At 42.4% G+C, this 17,021-nt stretch overlaps 3 protein-coding genes across 3 annotated transcripts; all 3 read left to right on the top strand.

Moving 5' to 3' along the window:
* Window positions 1-506: 506 nt before the first annotated feature.
* Window positions 507-6,337, top strand: slc25a34 (solute carrier family 25 member 34). Its single transcript, XM_080495921.1, has 6 exons — window positions 507-614; window positions 967-1,682; window positions 3,666-3,731; window positions 4,596-4,748; window positions 4,839-4,973; window positions 5,078-6,337. The coding sequence occupies exons 2-6, from the start codon at window positions 1,182-1,184 to the stop codon at window positions 5,246-5,248; spliced, it is 1,026 nt and encodes a 341-aa protein (XP_080352047.1). The 5' UTR covers window positions 507-614; window positions 967-1,181; the 3' UTR covers window positions 5,249-6,337.
* On the top strand, window positions 5,436-11,458 carry LOC308129475 (transmembrane protein 82-like; the record flags this gene model as incomplete). The annotated part of the gene is made up of 7 exons (XM_080495419.1): window positions 5,436-5,457; window positions 6,865-6,937; window positions 7,022-7,214; window positions 7,919-8,336; window positions 8,626-8,810; window positions 8,926-8,942; window positions 11,452-11,458. 7 exons carry the CDS (start codon window positions 5,436-5,438, stop codon window positions 11,456-11,458), a joined length of 915 nt encoding a protein of 304 aa, XP_080351545.1.
* Window positions 11,459-11,490: 32 nt separating this feature from the next.
* Window positions 11,491-15,890, top strand: fblim1 (filamin binding LIM protein 1). The gene is made up of 7 exons (XM_080495853.1): window positions 11,491-11,847; window positions 12,611-12,747; window positions 13,603-13,696; window positions 13,770-13,939; window positions 14,611-14,789; window positions 15,039-15,159; window positions 15,260-15,890. The coding sequence occupies exons 1-7, from the start codon at window positions 11,496-11,498 to the stop codon at window positions 15,368-15,370; spliced, it is 1,164 nt and encodes a 387-aa protein (XP_080351979.1). The 5' UTR covers window positions 11,491-11,495; the 3' UTR covers window positions 15,371-15,890.
* Window positions 15,891-17,021: the final 1,131 nt, after the last annotated feature.

The raw sequence follows: 17,021 nt of genomic DNA, 5'->3' as shown, positions 1-17,021 counted from the left end.
CGGTCAACAACAGAAATGCTCTCCTCGCTGCGGCTGTGAACAGGTGAACATAAACTCAGTCATTCAAGCCCACATTTTATGAGGCCCCTTAATGAGAATGTAAAAAAAAAAAAAACAATGAGGTGTTGGGGGTAAAAAAACCAACCTAAAGTATAGCTCGTGTTGAGGAAAAACAAAGTGCATACATATACAAACAAATGCACCTACACTTTATAACACTGGAGGTGTTCAAAGCGTTTCCTTCACTGATTGTTTTCGCATCTTGTCTTGATCGTCGGCTGTGTTTGTAAACAGCGACCGTCGGTTTGTTCGTCGGTCGACTCCTCCTCAGTGGGTCAGTCCCTCGCCAGCCTCTCGGCTCCCAGCCGGCCAAACCGTAACCTTTTACCCAGAGAGCGCTGATTGGCTCGCGGCGGGGGGCAGCGCGCCGCGGAGCCGCGTGATTGGCGGCAGCCTCGGGGGATGTGGTGAGGTGGCAGGCGGCGCGCGCACAGCATTGGCTGTGACCCGAGGCGGAGGGAGGGCACTTTGACAATGAATGTGCTGAGGACACATGTTTACAATGATCGGGGAAGATGAGGAAGAATGGAGCCGCGCCGGGATCACTGAGCACCGTGAGTTTATGTTGTAGAGCCGAGGAGAAAACAAAACAAACAAACAAACAAACAAAAAAAAAGACTTTTAAATCTGTTTTCTGCGCGTGTGTTTGTAGTTTTATATGTGTGACTGTCGGGGACATGTGCATTGTGGTGTTAAATGAGGGGGTTTATTTGTTGTTGTTGTTTTGCATTTTAATTTTGAACATTTGGATCACATTTAAAGTTAAAGATCAGAGGGGGTGGGGTGGTATCTCAACGGGTTTTTACGGGCCCAGCCATGTTGGCTTTTAGGGTTTGGCTCTTACAATTATGCTTGGATTGCAATTAAATCGTGGTGACTCATATGAATGGATTTTCCATCCTGCAGTTGCCACATGTGAACAGACTGACAGTGAAGGAAGCTAACAGAAGTCACTGAAGAGGACAGGCGCCGGATCCTCCAGTGTCCCGAGGAGAAGCATGCAGTCATTGTTGTGTGACTTAACTAAACTGTTCCAACAACACACATAACGTCACTGCACTTTAACCCAAAAAAAAAAAAAAAAAAGGCTGTCAGCACTAATTAAGGATCACCTCTCAGGGATGACTGGTGCCCAGCTATTGAAAGCTTCACCCCAACAGTCAGTATTTGGTGACCAGCCTCTGCAGGGGATGACATCCACTGTGTCTCCACTACCCCGGGGCGTGGTCGGTCCCTCACCTGCACATCGGTCCGTGTGGCCTCCTCTGGACTTCGGCTTGGGCGCTGTGGCCTGCTGTGCGGCCTGCGTGTTTACCAATCCCCTGGAGGTGGTGAAGACCCGTCTGCAGCTTCAGGGGGAACTCCGCGCCCGCGGATCCTACCAGAGACACTACCGGGGAGTCCTGCAGGCCCTCTGGGTGGTGGGGCGCACGGATGGTCTGCGGGGCCTGCAGAAGGGCCTCTCCGTCGGGCTCATATACCAGGCCGTGATGAACGGGGTGAGGCTGGGCTCGTACTCCTACTGCGATGCCCTGGGTATTACCTCGTTCCACGGGGGCAGCCTGCTGTCAGGGGCAGGGGCCGGAGCCCTGGGTGCCTTTATCGCTTCCCCTGCCTACTTGGTGAGTAAACTCTTTCTTGTGAGCCCTTCTAAAGTGATGCTCATTCAATGTGCTCTCTAGGAGAGTTTCAGGTTTCAGTCATCTCTCTCTGCTCTAATTCAAATAAATTGGGGGGTCTCACAAAGCTTGTGCAGATTGACGACAAGACGTTTACGTCAGTGTAACGTGTCGGATGAAAGAAGACATCCAAAACACAAAGTGCAGTGCAGGAGCAGATTTGACAAACACTGCTCTTTAATCATGGTTCTGAGAATATGAAACATTTTAACGGACACTTTTGCTGACATTTCATGTTACTTAAACTTAACGGCTTGCTTTTTAAACGAGTTGCCAACTAAATTCACTTCTTGTGCTTTCTACCTTCGAGTTGTTACTATTTGTCACACATTGCTCTCACTCTTTCAGTCCTTTGAAGAAGTAAATCTAAAAAGTTTAGTGTTTGGGAAAACGGAAGTAGATACTACGTATTCACAATGTTTCTTATTTCCTTCTCTGGTCCTCCTCGTGTATCGAGATATTGTGAGAACAGCACACCAAGGACACGCACGGTCAAATTAATCCACTGTGAGGAAATGACATTTCCATCCAGTGCAAAGTTCTTTTTAAAGTTCATAACAAAGTGACGTGAGAAGAATCCAATGGGAATCCCCCCAAGTTTAGCTTTTTCTGGCATAGAAATATCCTTTCTGTTCTGTATACCTGCTGTGGAATAATTGTACAATTTTATACATTGATTTAAAATGAATCAATGTAATTTGTGAGTTGTCGTCACTGAACAGTTTGATCCTTTTTCAAAGGGCATATGGGTAGTGCTATACAGAGTGCGACCTTGTTCTTTAACTTTTTGGAGTGAAGGTTACTTTGATTAAAAATAATAGTAATAATAATGAAAAACTTCACTTTGAATAAGACACCATTAAGGGAAAGAAGCTGACCTGTAAAGCTGCAAATTCAGGGTGGATTTTGAAGGTTCTGCATTTGACCGGAGCAACAAAAACAAGACCCCGGCAGCTCTGTTTCAAAGGAGTGTCCAATGTCTTTCATCTATTTTAGTCCTGCACAAGTATTTGTGCTGCAAAGTGAAGCACGTGTGCTTAGCGAGGCCAGGTCAATCGTCGATTTGAGCTCGAGCAATTTAAATGTTCAGTTTGATAATGAGTTGTATTTCACAGATCCAACTGTCCTTCCTTTGCATTTAAATAGAATTGCATTTATTTCGGTGTACATCAAGGCACCACCTGCAGAACTTGGTGTTTATTTTCTCGACATGTCTTCACATTCACACCAGCTTCTTCCCTGTGTCATCATTTATGGTACCTTTTTAATGAGTGAACTGTGCTCGTTGCTGTTTAATTGACTGCAGTGATGTTTTCATTTCTGTCTGACTCCTTGAGTCAATACTCATTTAGGCGATCAACTGTTTTTTGCACAGTCATGGAAAACCAATATGTGGTGACATGTTCGTCAATATTGATGTCACTAAATATACCCTGCAAACCGCTTCAGGCCAACTACTGCTGCTCTATACAGTCTTGTGGCTCGTCTGCGTGCTGCTGGCAGAGATGGAAGAAAATAGGATGAAGGTTATTTCTTCAATGAGATCAAGATAGAAATGGAAAGGACCTTGGCTTTCTTTTTTCCCGACAGTGCAATATCAACTTGACACAGAGTAATTCTCTTTCTTCGCGCATGCTAAATAGAAAACAACAGTTTGGTTTATTGGTGCAAATGAATCACCAGACTTTGAACAGTTCCTGGCTGTCTCTGGGTTATGTAACTCGTACCTGGTGATAATTAGCAGTGTCACCTGTAACTCTTGCGTAACTCGTCCTGGTGTCACGTTTAAATATTGTCTGACTTTCGTGGCATCCTGGGTTTGCCGTGACTAACATTTTCTTTTTGCCACAGGGAATTGTATTGAGGGAGTATATAGAAAAAGTTCAAACGTTTTTTTTTTTTTAAGTGTCTGTTTCTACTCCACAGGTGAAGACACACCTGCAGGCTCAAACTGTGGAAGCGATTGCAGTTGGTCACCAACATAACCACATGGTAGGATGTCCCCTTAATTTATTTGACACTTGTCTTAGCAGTGTTACAATAGAGGGATGGAAAGAGATCAAATCTCTCAGTGCTTAAAACTAACAAATATTTAGTCACACTTCGAACGCCACAGTGAACGTGGTGCAACCAACAAAGCTTCAGCCACTAATCTGAGTGGTTTGCAGGGGAAGTGCCAGGTCAAGCAGTGACAGTTTGGAAGGTACAAGGTACTTTAAATCCTAATAAATAAATAATAAAATTAACAAGGAACCAGTGTGAGGAAACAAGTAAGGTGGTTGTTGTTCTTGGTGCAAGTAATTACCAGATAAGTAATGTTTTAAACCAAATGGCAACAGAATTAGCTCAGATTAATAGCATTGGTTAATAAAAGTGAAAATTGAGCAAGACATGAAAGTTTTCGAGCGGGAGTCTCTCATACATGCAGCTTGTGGTCCAATAAGGACCTGTGGAGGATCTGTTACAACTCTGTGGAATAAACTCCTCAAAAGAAAAATCGTAAAGAAAAAAATATATGCATGAATTATAATTCAGCACCTTCATTACTAACAAAACAGTAAAAATATGCATTAACTGCAGACAAAATTAGGAGATGCTGAATTTGTGTTATTTCTGTATATTCAATTAAAGAATTTTTTTCAATGCTTTATGAAAGGAAAAATGAAAACCAGAAGAATATTTACAGTGTTTTAATCTGGACGCATTGATTTATATCGATTCCTATTGTATTCCAGTGTAACGCTGTAGCCTTTCACAGCTACACCCAATTTACTCCTGATTTTGAACATGCATGCATACATTTAAATACTTGTCCACCAATTTTGCACACTCGTGTTTGTTTTTCTTCCCGTTCAGGGGGTGTCGGATGCCTTTGTTTCCATCTATAGACGAGAAGGATTGATTGGTCTTTGGAGGGGTGTGAATGGGGCGGTGCCTCGTGTGATGGTGGGATCAGCTGCTCAACTGGCAACGTTCACCTCGGCCAAGGACTGGGTGTCACATTCCCAGGTAGACGCCATATACGGCCCCCGTTTTTAGAGCCTGGTTAACTCGGCAGCCTTCAGTCTGTAAGTCACCGGCTTCTGTCTGCTCCTCCAGTGGTTCAGTCCAAACAGCTGGCTCACGGCATTGATAGCGGCCGCCATCAGTGGAGTTGCTGTGGCCGTCACCATGACGCCGTTTGACGTCATTAGCACACGACTCTACAACCAGCCGGTTGACAAGTTTCGCAGGGTGAGTTTGAATGAGCTTCATCATATTGGTGACTGCACCCATTTTTATCACCAACATGGTTGACTCCCTAAGTGTAAAGCCTTGTTTTCCCATCTTCTTTGTAGGGGTGTTTGTACAACGGATTCTCCGACTGTATGCTCAAAGTGTGCCAGGCCGAGGGCCCGCTGGGCTTGTATAAGGGCATGGGCCCCGTCTTCCTGCGACTGGCCCCCCACACTGTGCTCAGCATGCTTTTCTGGGACCTGCTGAGGCAACAGGCAGTGAATCACAACTAGAGCCAAGGAGGCAGCGGAACCACCAGCGCACACACTGAACGCCCGTATGACTGGTCACAGATAACGACGTAGAAACAAGCCTCCATTCAATGAAGAAGTCCCTTCAAGGCAGAAACTGAGACCTGTTGGAAATGCACTTTCTTTAATATGGCAATGTCGATACTGCTTTCATATCGGTGTGGTAACAATGGACCTCAGGCTGAGGAACAGTGGAAACAGGAAAACGGCAATCCCAGCACTGATGAAGCTTGTGAACATTTGTTTATTTGATACATCCTAGGAGTAAAGGTTTATAATGTCACTTCACTGCTTCGCGAGTTGCTGGACAGTAACTTTCTAAAGTCTAATGTTTCTCTGCTTAAAGCAAAGAAATATTCAGTCACGTCACCAGCATCTTCACAGCAGAAACGAATGTGACAAAACATGTACATTTCTAAGTTTTTGAGGTTCTTGGTGTGTTTTCCTTCTATTCCCAGTCTTTATTCTGAGCTCACGGTTTCATAGTTATCCTACAGACATGAACACCATCTCTCTCGAGCTCTCTTCTCACTCAACCTTCGATGCAAATATCAAACTCCTGCTTTGTCTGAGACTCGTTCTGATTCAAAAAGCACAGAAGATGCATAAACACTTAAGCACTTCATCAAGATTTTAATGCTACAATCTCTTAAGGTGGTTTAAAGACTTTCCTTCAGGTGACTCAGACGGTTCAGGTTTGACCTTTACTTACCTCAAACGATTAAGTTAGAATTTACCTTGTGACTTTTTCAACATCGGCTTGCAAGGACAGACTACTTGAGGAAGTGTTTAAATCATTAAAATAAACTCTTTATTCCATGTTGGTGATCCAACATGGTTGCAATATTTATTGAACATTAATGCTTAATCCTCGTTGCCTTGTTTGTTCTTTTTATGGATGATATGTTGATGATAAAAAAGTATGGATGGTATATTTTCCTCATTTACTGCCATGACCCACTGTAAAACCAGGAACAGCACTTAATTTGTGGTTTTTTGTTTTCTGAAAATTCATCTCCGGGTGCTTAAAGCCCCTTTTAACCTAAATGTGAGCAATAAAAATGTTTTTCTAAGAAATAGTGTTTCTATTATCCTTTTTGAACTAAAGCGATGCGTCTTCAAAATCCCTCTTATGCAACAGCCTTCGGCATGTTTTCATATTGATTTGTGTAACGTAATCATCATTTACAGTGGACTTTCAGTCTTTTTCATCAGGGAATGATTAAACTGATGACTGTAGCCACAGTGAACCCAACCTTTGGACCTTTAAAGCGATGGAGCCCTTTCAGATCTGACAAACTGAGGCAATGTAAAGTCTTCAAGAGAAACAGAAAATCAGAGGTACCATACTTGGAGCTTTTAAACAGATATCAAGTTGTTGGAGCATGACATCTCAGCAAAATACTGAAAACTGAAGATGTTTCTTTACTGGATTGTAGAATTCAATGATTGGATTCCCTTTGATTCAAACCCAGTCAACTGCTTTCTTCAGGGTCAGTTCATTGCTTCACTTTGATATTTTTAATTTTACAGCACTTTTGCAATACATTCTATTTTTTTTCATGTGTTTTGATGTTCACTATTTTTTATTTTTAAAGGTGTTGTGGGTGCATGTGGAATAACGGTGTTGTGCAGCCTGATGAGAGTTTACAACTTTATTCAAACATGCAGGTGCATTTTCCTTTTAACAAAACATGGATAGATTTGTGATTTTCAGGAGCACTGAAGTTATTTTCCCCATTTCTTTCTATTCAGTTATTCTCAAAGAGAAAATGAGAGTAAACAGAGGTTGTCCTCCCCGGCTGGTCTTCAGAGAGGCTCCTGGAGATCAACTTTCCATTTCTTGTCCCTGACAGTCCTCCTGTCTTTGGTGGGCTCGAGGGTTTCCTCTTTTATTGTACTGGAGTTTTCGCTCAGAGTGGTTTCTGCCTGGGCATCAAAAGGTCTGGTGAGTTCCTCCACTGGGCAAACAGTAACACGTCACCTTTATCTAGTTTTAAATCTTATTTCTGGATTCTGGATTGGAGATGTCGTGCCTGTTGTAATGGATGCAGTGGTGAAGCAAACTGGCCATTAATGAGAAATGTGGGAGGTTTCATGTCCTGGAGTTTGCATGATCTCACTGAGCGTGGTGATACTCTGTTCTCTTCCCACGTTCCAAATCATTTATTTGAAACTTATTGGCGACTCTTAGTGAATTTCTCTGTGCTCACTATGTGATGGATTGGTGACCCGCATATTGTCTCCTTGAATAATTTGGTCAAAGCCTATAATAGACTTTTATTTTTCTTCCTAAAATCAAATACAGAATCATAAAACATTGCTTGTCCATTTATGTTGAGCTCTGGTTGAGTCTTGATTCATCCATATGCTGGTAAATTACTCTTTTATGAAAAAGGTGTTAATTCTTTTTCGATACAAACTGCAAATTAAACTCACATAATGTAAATTTACGGATTTATTTTAAAACAGACTTATTCTAAAGTGTGGGGTTGAAGAAAAAGGTGTCAGCAAAATGAATACTCAAAGCACAGATACCGGGAAACATTAAAAAACAGTCATCTCTGTAGTGTTTCTGGCTTGTTTTTCATCTGTATGTGTTTATCCAACATTTCGCTGGTACTGTGCTGATATGTTTGCATCTGTTTTCAGGATGGAAGCAGCAGAGGCCTGGACCTTCTTCTCATCCAGAGCCAATTTTCTCTGGGCTGCAGCCTTACGTGCACTTTGGCTTTCCTCCACCAGGGGGCTCCACACAGCTCCTTCAGCTTGTTTCTGGCTGCTGCCCTCAGCTGGGCACTGGCAGGCCTCTGCCACAGACTGTGGAGCCATGCTGCCAGCCTCTACCCGCTGCACAGCACAGAGCTGTATTGTGGGAAGTGCATCACCCTGCAGACCTCAGGACACACCATACTGGGCTCGCTGCGAAGAGCGGTTATCGTGGCTTTTGCTTTTGCAGCTTTGGCCGCCACCTCGACCGTTTATGACCACTTCTTGTCCAAGAAGGATGCTCTGAAGTTCTGGATTCCGCTGACACTCTGTTACTCCATGCTTCTTTTCTATATTCAAGGTGAGGGTCAGGGCAGGGGGGAAAAAAACAGTTCTCAGAATGTCCGAAGTAATCCCTTTGAGATGACGCCAGTTTGGTCAGACGAATAGTAAAAGAGACATCTTCGGGCACGGCAGACAGCGTAATGAAAGACGTCCTGGTGGTAATACTAACACACAAACAAAAAGGCAGACCAAAATTACTGGTAATAAAACTGAAATGAAATATGTCTAACCTTGTAATTCTGAAAACAAGCACGCACACGACATGATGGCATCATAGTAGCTCTGTCTTTATGCTCCTGTTTCAGAGAATCAGCAACGGCAGCCTGGTGCAAAGGCCCTCTTCCACACAGTTGTGGTGAGACTTGGAGGCCTGCTGGTGCTCATGCTGACCGTGGGCAACTGGTCTGATGTCCTCCACGTCCTCGTCAGTTTCCTGGGAGAAGGGGTCTGCATGCTGCCCTCGCAGGACCTGCTGCAAAAAGTACTGAAGGTGCCTACAAATCTGCCCTTTCGCCAGAAAACTATACCCGCTCCTCCTTGATTGTTACTTTTCCCTTGTTCTGTATTCAATATGAGTTCATCCTTGTGTCACGGATTCCTTTCAGGAAGATGAAGAAACCAGGTTGAGAAAACATGAGAGCTTCCGTCACAGAAGAAGATTGACAAAAGCCGTTAATTAACAAACTCCATCGAAGGTCACAGACAACCACAGAGGTCAATAAACATATTATTGTGGACAGTTTTCATTTTACTATCTGTCTACTCTGTCACTAAAACTTGTCTGCTCTCTTTTAACACAGTTTTCCCCCAACCCTTTTGTTCACCCAAAATGAACATTTTTGGTTGAAAACCAGACTTCCTCATGTTTTTCACATTTACAAACACAACTATTGTTGTGCTTCTCTTAACATCGGATAAGTCTTTAAATATTGTCTATTTTAATCGGTCTCTAGTACACATCTAGTGAATTCAATTCGAGAAATGAGTCAGTAAAGTCTTTAAATTATAGTTTTACTTTACAGTCATGCTGTGACAAAGCCCCCCCCCCCCCCCCCCCCCCCCCCCACCACCCCCCCCCACTCCCCCGTTGCTTCGGATTTCCTGCTGTCTCAAGGTTACAATCGTCTTTTGCAAATCTTTCAAAGCAAACCAGTGTTTTCCGTGTTGACATAATTCCAGTAATTCCAGAGGAATACTGAGATAAACAGACGGCTTGGCATTTCTCTCTGAATAGTCGCCATTTGACTCCTGCAGCCACAGAGAAAAATCACTCATCAGCTAAAGCTAAGTTCGTCAATGCGACGTTGTTTTTCTTGTCGCTTCCTTCTTTGCCTTCTCTTTCCATTGTTGTCCCGCTGTCAGGAGCAGCAAGGAGGTTCAGAGAGTTTCATAAGGACTGTGGCTGCGTTGGGGGGGGGGGGGGGGGGGGGGGGGCGGAGTCAGGAGATCTGTGGATTGTGTCATCAGTAGGCATGCTCCCTCCTGCAGCCCTGACATCACTACAGCATTCCTTTCCAGAGAGGTGGAACAACAGAGACCCCCATCACCGTCCTGCATAGCCATCCCCTGTTAACCCTCTCCACACCATCGCACCTCATTCCTCTCTCATGCCGACCCACATTCACCAGGAACGTTTATCTCCACGTCTGCTCGCTTGCTCCATCCACCTTTCTTTTCTTTTTCTTTTTTTTTGTTTTAAGCCTTCCGGGAGAGGAGGGGAACCTCACGGGCTTTGGCTCCAGGAACTAACCCAAATATTTGCTGATCAGCAGACCTGATATCACAGCGACCCACTGATGTAGAGAGCTGCAAACATAACAAAGCCACTTTTTCATGGCTCCCACAGACATCACTCACTCAGTATCCCCCCTCTCCTAATATACTAACATCTCCCCTTTTGCACAATGCCTCGATTCATTGCACTGTAATGCCGCTTCACTGGCGAAGTCCACCTCATGTAACCAGACAGTTGGGCTCTGCTTTGGACGTCTGTGGGGCCCGATGGAAGCAAAAGCCATGAGACACTGATAGTGAGTCAAGGCTAAAGTAATATAATGTTGTGGGGGAAGGGAAAAGGGAAAGAGGGAGAAGAAAAAAGGAGGCAGACTCAATGAGGGAGGTAGGGAAAATAAAGCTGACAGAACAATAAGGCAGAGCTGCACAGGGGAGAGAGAAAAGAGGACAATTTGAGATAAAGAGCTGCTGGGGAAAGGCATGCAGGTATAGTCACATCCTGCTGGCGTGCCGACAGATAAAAGCTGTGTGTGTGTTTCTGCTTGTCTCTTTCACGGCGAACACCCCGAAGACGGCTACTTCACTGCATTGTATAATTCATTCTGTGTATGTGTAAGTGTGTGCTTTTGATAGGACTGAACAACTGTTGCATAACCAAGTATGGCTGTGTGTCTACGTGCGTGCACGCAAGTGTGTGTGTGTCCGCCTGCCAAGTTTTCATAGTAAATGAATGTGTCATGCATTTTTACTGCACTTTGCCCGAGATTGGCTGTTCACCTTTTACGGCTGAGAGGGAGTTGGTATTGTCATTCAACCAGAGAAGGAGGAGGGGTCGCTGGCCGAGAAACTCGGGGAGGGAGGTGCACAAGGAAAAGGAGTGGCCTTCTGCAGATAGCTGCCCTCTCTATCGGAGTTAAGTCGTCTCTCAGAGGCAGCTTATAGGAGGGGAAAATAAGCCAGGAGTTTGGATACACATACCATTAAAGGAGATAAGAAAAGGAAGAGAGTTGCCTTCAAACCACATCTTCTTGTAGGTAAGTCATGTCAACTCACTGCCTTTTGTGAGAGGGTTTATAGGAAGGGGATAATTCATATGTGTGCTTCCTGTCCCCCAAAACCATTCATTATGGGTAATGAATCCTGTGAGTGTGTGAAAATACTTCTTCAAAGTGAGAGTGAAAGCTCCCACAAAGCTGACTGGAGGCAATTTGTTAATACCACGGGGATTATATGCTTGCGCCTGATACCCTACTGTTGCTCAGCAAGTTAAAGTGATGTGTTTGGATGTGTGATGTGTTTTTCGTGTCACTTTTAAGTCTCGTGAGTGCAAATTTAAAACTGGAGCTGAAGGTAGCCACAAGTGTGCGTTAACAGCTGTCATCTTTTCCTCCCGTCAGGTTGTAGGGGTGGGGGTGGGGGTGGGGGTGGGGGTTCAATATTTATGGCATCAGCAGCCCCACCAAAGAGGATGGTGTCCTCCGTCTTCATCACACTGGCGTCACCTCACCGAGCCACCGTGACTCACCAGCAACCTGCGCTTCAGGCTCAAAGTGCCTTCGCTCGAGACAAGCAGCACAGTGGTGCGGCAAGAGTCAGCCCAGGTGACGGCACACCTGCCTTCAGGCCGCAGAAGGAGGAGCACGCACACTCACAAGTCCACAGCAAAGTCAACAGCAGAGATCGGACTCGTGCAGCTGCACTGACCCAAGCTTCAGAACCAAAACTTGCCATATCTGTGGCTGGAAAATCACCACTGCAAAAAGAAGACTGGAAAGACCAGAGAAAGGCTCCAGGTAAGATTGATTTAATTAAAAAAAAAAAAAAAAAAAATCTTAAAGAAGATGAGATGAGATGAGAAATGCAGTTATCGCAGTAGCTCCACTTTGCACAAAATATATGAAAAACATAATATTAAAGACTAATACATATGAATGATAATGGTTTAATGGACATTGCGTTTCTCTGGATTGTGATCATTAAAATCCCACTGCATGTGAAAATGTCCAACAACGCTTGAATTACTTGAACCCCCTCTATTCAAGAGGTGCGTCCATACATTTCATGTTAAACGTTACAAATGAAACGTTACTACTATATTGAGTGTTTTCATTTCCATATCCTCATCTGACTTTATCACAGTGGTTTAACACTGGGAAAAAGACAAAAGTTGTATTAGGGTCCAGAAATGGTGCAAGATAAATTGTAGTAGTTTGAATCAATCGTGGTTGGAGTTGAAAATTATCATTAAACTCATCAAAAAGGACCTGGAGATTTGGATTAGAAGGAAGTGAGTTTGAGGCAGATTACTCACATCCACTTGGAGTAAAAACAAACTTAGCCTTCATTTTCTATCAGCATTAAAAGGTGAGATCTTCTACCTTGATTTGGATCATTGTTAGGCACGTTAATGTCCTCTAGTGTGACTCAATGTATAGTTTGTATAATTTTTGTATTTTGTATAATTTGTATAATTTGCATTTGTATAATTCTTTTTTTTTTTTTTTAGTATTTCTGAAGTGACTTTCTGAGTGGCTGCTGTTTCTTCTTACTCATCAGAGTTGTGTCCTCCTCCTCCTCCATTTACTCCCGATGCCCAGACTTCAACATTGAGTCATGAAGCATCTGCACTTTCACCTCTTCGTCCTGCACAAACTCCTTTTTCTCACCTTGTGACCCCAAGCCAGCCGCCCATGGTATTGACACTTCTATTGCTGTGACACCTTAAAATTTCACGATCATAACACTAAGTCCATTATATTTTTTTACACAATCAAATACTATCTGGGACAATCAGTACACATTTCTCTTCCATGTGTCATGCACTTTCAGGAAAACGTTCACATTTTCCTTAATGAACGAACCTGCCTGTCACAGTTTTCAAATTTACTAAAAAGGCCCTTCATGAAATGTATGCAAACATTTCTGCTCCACTTTTTTTCTTCTCCATCTAAAAGCATAATTTCAGTGATGAATTGATAATGCATGGGCGAAAATGCTGAGAAAATATGCAAGATTTTTTCGTTATTTAGTGATTCGTGTTTGTTGTTATTCCTTTCTATTGTTCATGTATAAACTATGTCTTACATTTAATATTCTCAAAAATATCTTGTGAGAGACTTTTATCATGTTTTTACAGCTTCAAGATAATTCATTCCCCTGTATATCATACTTCAAATTTGAGCCGATAGTGTATTTATGAAAATTGGGAGTAGTATATGTTTTATTGTTAAAGAAGCTCTTGCAAGACTCCAGAAAATCTAAGTATAAATACCTAATTCCATCTCCAAATTGTTGTCTGTGTTGGAAACATTTTAATTTTATTCATCAGAAATCATGCCCTTCAACTGATCTGATATGACCTGTAAATAACTTCACATCATCATTCAGCTGGAATTTTAAACCAAACCATAAAACTGCAAATGTACTGTGTTCAGAATGGAGCATTTCTTGTAAGTTGTTTGACCAAACCCAATAATGAGCTTGTATATTTTCCCACAATAACAACAGCAATTTTTTATTTTTTATTTTTTTTCTGTTTAAAATTCCAGGTAGAAACAAGCACACCATCTAGTGGGTTAAACCAGGATAAACCATCTCATGGGGTATACAAAAGCAGCCAAGATACCTGCCCAGAGATCAAAGGTACCATGATCTTTCATTCAGACACACATTTTTAACAACACGCTTTGACGGCTGACGTTTGTGTATATTGCAGATGTGTGTGGCTTCTGTCGGAAGCCCGTGGCTCTTTCTCAACCTGTGATAGAGGCATTGAACAGGACGTACCATGAAGGCTGCTTCCAGTGTCGGTCTTGCCACATCCCCCTGGCTGGTAAACAATACTACAACAAGGCAGGGATCCCGCTCTGTGAAGAATGCTACCAGGTAGGTCCGACTCCACGTGACCTCGAGATAGTGAGCGTTAGACGAGCTGCAAATACACAAACAAATGTCTGCATAAGACAGAACTGTGCATTGTGAATGTTAACTATTGAGCATATGAATTATTAGTATTTCACATTTCTAATAGCGACTGATGCTTTCTTTTGTTTTTTGGTCTGGACAAGTGGATAAACATCCAATTGACTTGAGATTTATGGTCTAACATTTGTGTCTCCGTGAAGAGAATGTCATTAGTAAGTAAACGGATACGACAGCAGGGACATACAAAAGCACAATTGAGTGCGTTAATAAAGATGCAAAGGATATAATCATCCATCCATACATCTTCTATACAGCTACATCCAGCTCAGGGTGGGGGGGGGCTGCAGCCACCCCCCCCCCCCCCCCCCCCATCATCTCAAATGCATTCTTACGAGTTCAGCAGAGAGACCCAGATTTAAACGTGTGAAACTTGTTTGAGCGTTAATGCCATAACCGCATATTGCCGTGTACAGTATGTTATTGTTCAATGCTGCAATTTGATAGGATTCTGAGTTGACTGCAATGAGGTCCACTTATACATTAAGATTATTAAATTGAAAATGTCTGTCATTTGAATAAAAACAGTTTAAAAAACAACAACAACCCAACCATTGTCTGTGTTTGTGTTTCAGGCCAGTTTGGAGCTCTGTTGGGCGTGTGGGGAGGTCATCACAGATCACGTGATCCGCGCACTTGAACGAGCATACCACGCTCTATGTTTCACCTGCACAACATGTAAAAAGCAGATTGGAGAACAGGCGTTTGCTCAAGGAGAAGTTGGAGAGGTTTACTGCCTTCAGGACTATTACAGGTATGAAAAACAATGAAAGAAAAAAAACAAAACTATCCACATTTCACACGGTTGATGTAGAAGCTACTGTATACTTCCACGAATAGGATCAGTTTCATTCATTTTCAAGTTGATTTTACTAGTTATTTCAGTGTTTTTTTTCTTTTCCGAAGAACTCTGATTTCATTTTCTGCATTTTTGCCTCAGAATAAAATGTAAGTATTAAAAAAAAATTATGTGCTTTCTTTCCCTACAACATTGTCAATGAAGGAAATATGCCCCAAATTGCAGCGCCTGTGACAGATTAATTATTCCAAAAGAAGACGGTACTGATAGTTATACCGTTGAGTGTCTGGGACAATCCTTCCACGAGAACTGCTACAGATGTGAGGTAGGCAAACATCATCAAAAAAAAGATCACTGACAAGTAAACAAACACAAACACAAAGATTTCTATTGACCAGTCGACGCGTGTTTCTTATCGCTTGCAGGTCTGTGGCATCCAGCTTTCTCCTGAACCCAATGAGCGCGGCTGCTATCCCTTAGATGGGAAAATGCTTTGCAAGCCCTGCCACCTCCACCTTGCTTCTACCCAGCTCTAACACTGACCGGCTAAACGCAAACAAAGGGATGGCTGAACACGAGGCTCCAGGTTCACAGATGCAGGAGACTGCACATACACTACAGCCTGGCGGAGGAGTGTCTGAAACATCATCTCATGTAGAGAGCATTAACTAAACATGGCTCTTTCTTTTATTTACAATGCTTTATGGGTATTTTCCAATTTTTTTATACTTGTTCATTTTGCACTTAAAAAAAATGTCACAAAGCACCAATCATATTTATGCGACTGACTTTATGAAAGCGGAGGGCCAATATTAATGGACTTTTTGTAATCTCAATCAGTAAGTGGCCTTTTCAATCACACCAGTCTTCTAGATAGTGAGAGAAAAAAAAAAGAAACACTCAAAAGTAAACCCATATATTTTATCAGGCTGGATAGTGGTGTAGTGTGGAGCTCTCATTGGATAGACTCAATATTAAAGTCTCATATAGGTAAAGCCACAGCTTATGTAATAAATTATAGGTCTGTCTCAAGAGCACTTCATGTGGTATTGTATATCTCTGTATCAAATAACATGTAATAAATAATTTTCTCAAAAACAAAATGTGTTATTTTATATTTCTATTCATCACATCAGACATAGGCAGTAGCCAGGTTGGATGAGTAACTCCTCCAAGTCTTCTCTGCTCTGTTGCCTATGCGTTTACCAATTAATGTTTTTTTTATTTTTCTGATAACATATTTTTCAATCGACATTAAGTGAACCTACCAGTCAAATAAAATTTCAATTTTCTTTTTCATGTTTTCAGAATGTAATGCAACACAAAGCTAAATCTTGTTTCATTTCCAGTTCACAATTAGAACTTTTTCTGTTGACCTGCACAAATGACTCATTTTAATATATATAAGACAGTTACTAGTTGTGATCACATCTTGGATGGGACTCGTGGTGGTCTGGTTATCTTCAGATCCATTCTGATCTTGAAGGCTTTTCTGTACTGAATCTCCCTGTGAGTGGGTAATTGACTGCTTTCCTTTTATTCCTCACGATCGAATTACATGTTTGTTTGGTAACTTTCATATTGCATTTGTGTGCGGTTGTCTATTTCCCCGAGCTTGTCTTGTGATGCCCTGGTGAATAAGATGGATGATGAACATCTAGGATAGTAAAGAAAATGACTTACTGCCTCTCAAATTTGTTATAAATAGAATTCAAATAAATACAACAGAAAGCAATACAATTGTTGATAGTGGTAGTGCGCCCCCTACTGGCGGCAGAATTTCAGTTACTGCTATAAGAAACAGGGCGAGTGTGGGAGACAGATTTCGCTGTGGTTAGATTTGTGTTCTTCCATAATAGACCACATGCACAAACAAATCAGTTGCTCGAAATGCAACCTGCCTGTAATAACCCAGAGACCCCAAATAAAGAAGTGACCCCAGAGTCTTGAGTGACACCGAGAGCAGACCCGTGTTATTCTCAGTGGTTCCTCACCTACAGCATATAGACCTATTTATTTTTGTTGTTTCCATGGTCTTTCTATTTCTTTTCTTTCCAGGACGAATGTGCTCTATTTTGTGTTTCAGTTCATGTGTCTCAAAATAATACAAATAATCTTAGTCTACAGGAAGAACAGTTACTCCCTCAGTTGACAAACCGATGGGTCCCACTTAAGCTATAATAATGT

This window comes from Blennius ocellaris, assembly GCF_963422515.1.
Source record: "Blennius ocellaris genome assembly, chromosome: 4".
In the NCBI taxonomy this organism is placed as follows: Eukaryota; Metazoa; Chordata; class Actinopteri; order Blenniiformes; family Blenniidae; genus Blennius; species Blennius ocellaris.
This window is presented reverse-complemented; position numbering and strand designations above follow the sequence as displayed.

Excerpts from the sequence above, each read along its gene's own strand:
- slc25a34 (XM_080495921.1), top strand. The coding sequence starts at position 1,182 with ATGACTGGTGCCCAGCTATTGAAAGCTTCACCCCAACAGTCAGTATTT. Across the intron at positions 3,732-4,595 it reads GTCACCAACATAACCACATG|GGGGTGTCGGATGCCTTTGT; the intron begins GTAGGATGTCCC and ends CTTCCCGTTCAG. Across the intron at positions 4,974-5,077 it reads CGGTTGACAAGTTTCGCAGG|GGGTGTTTGTACAACGGATT; the intron begins GTGAGTTTGAAT and ends TCTTCTTTGTAG.
- fblim1 (XM_080495853.1), top strand. The coding sequence starts at position 11,496 with ATGGCATCAGCAGCCCCACCAAAGAGGATGGTGTCCTCCGTCTTCATC. Across the intron at positions 11,848-12,610 it reads AGACCAGAGAAAGGCTCCAG|AGTTGTGTCCTCCTCCTCCT; the intron begins GTAAGATTGATT and ends CTTACTCATCAG. Across the intron at positions 14,790-15,038 it reads TGCCTTCAGGACTATTACAG|GAAATATGCCCCAAATTGCA; the intron begins GTATGAAAAACA and ends TTGTCAATGAAG.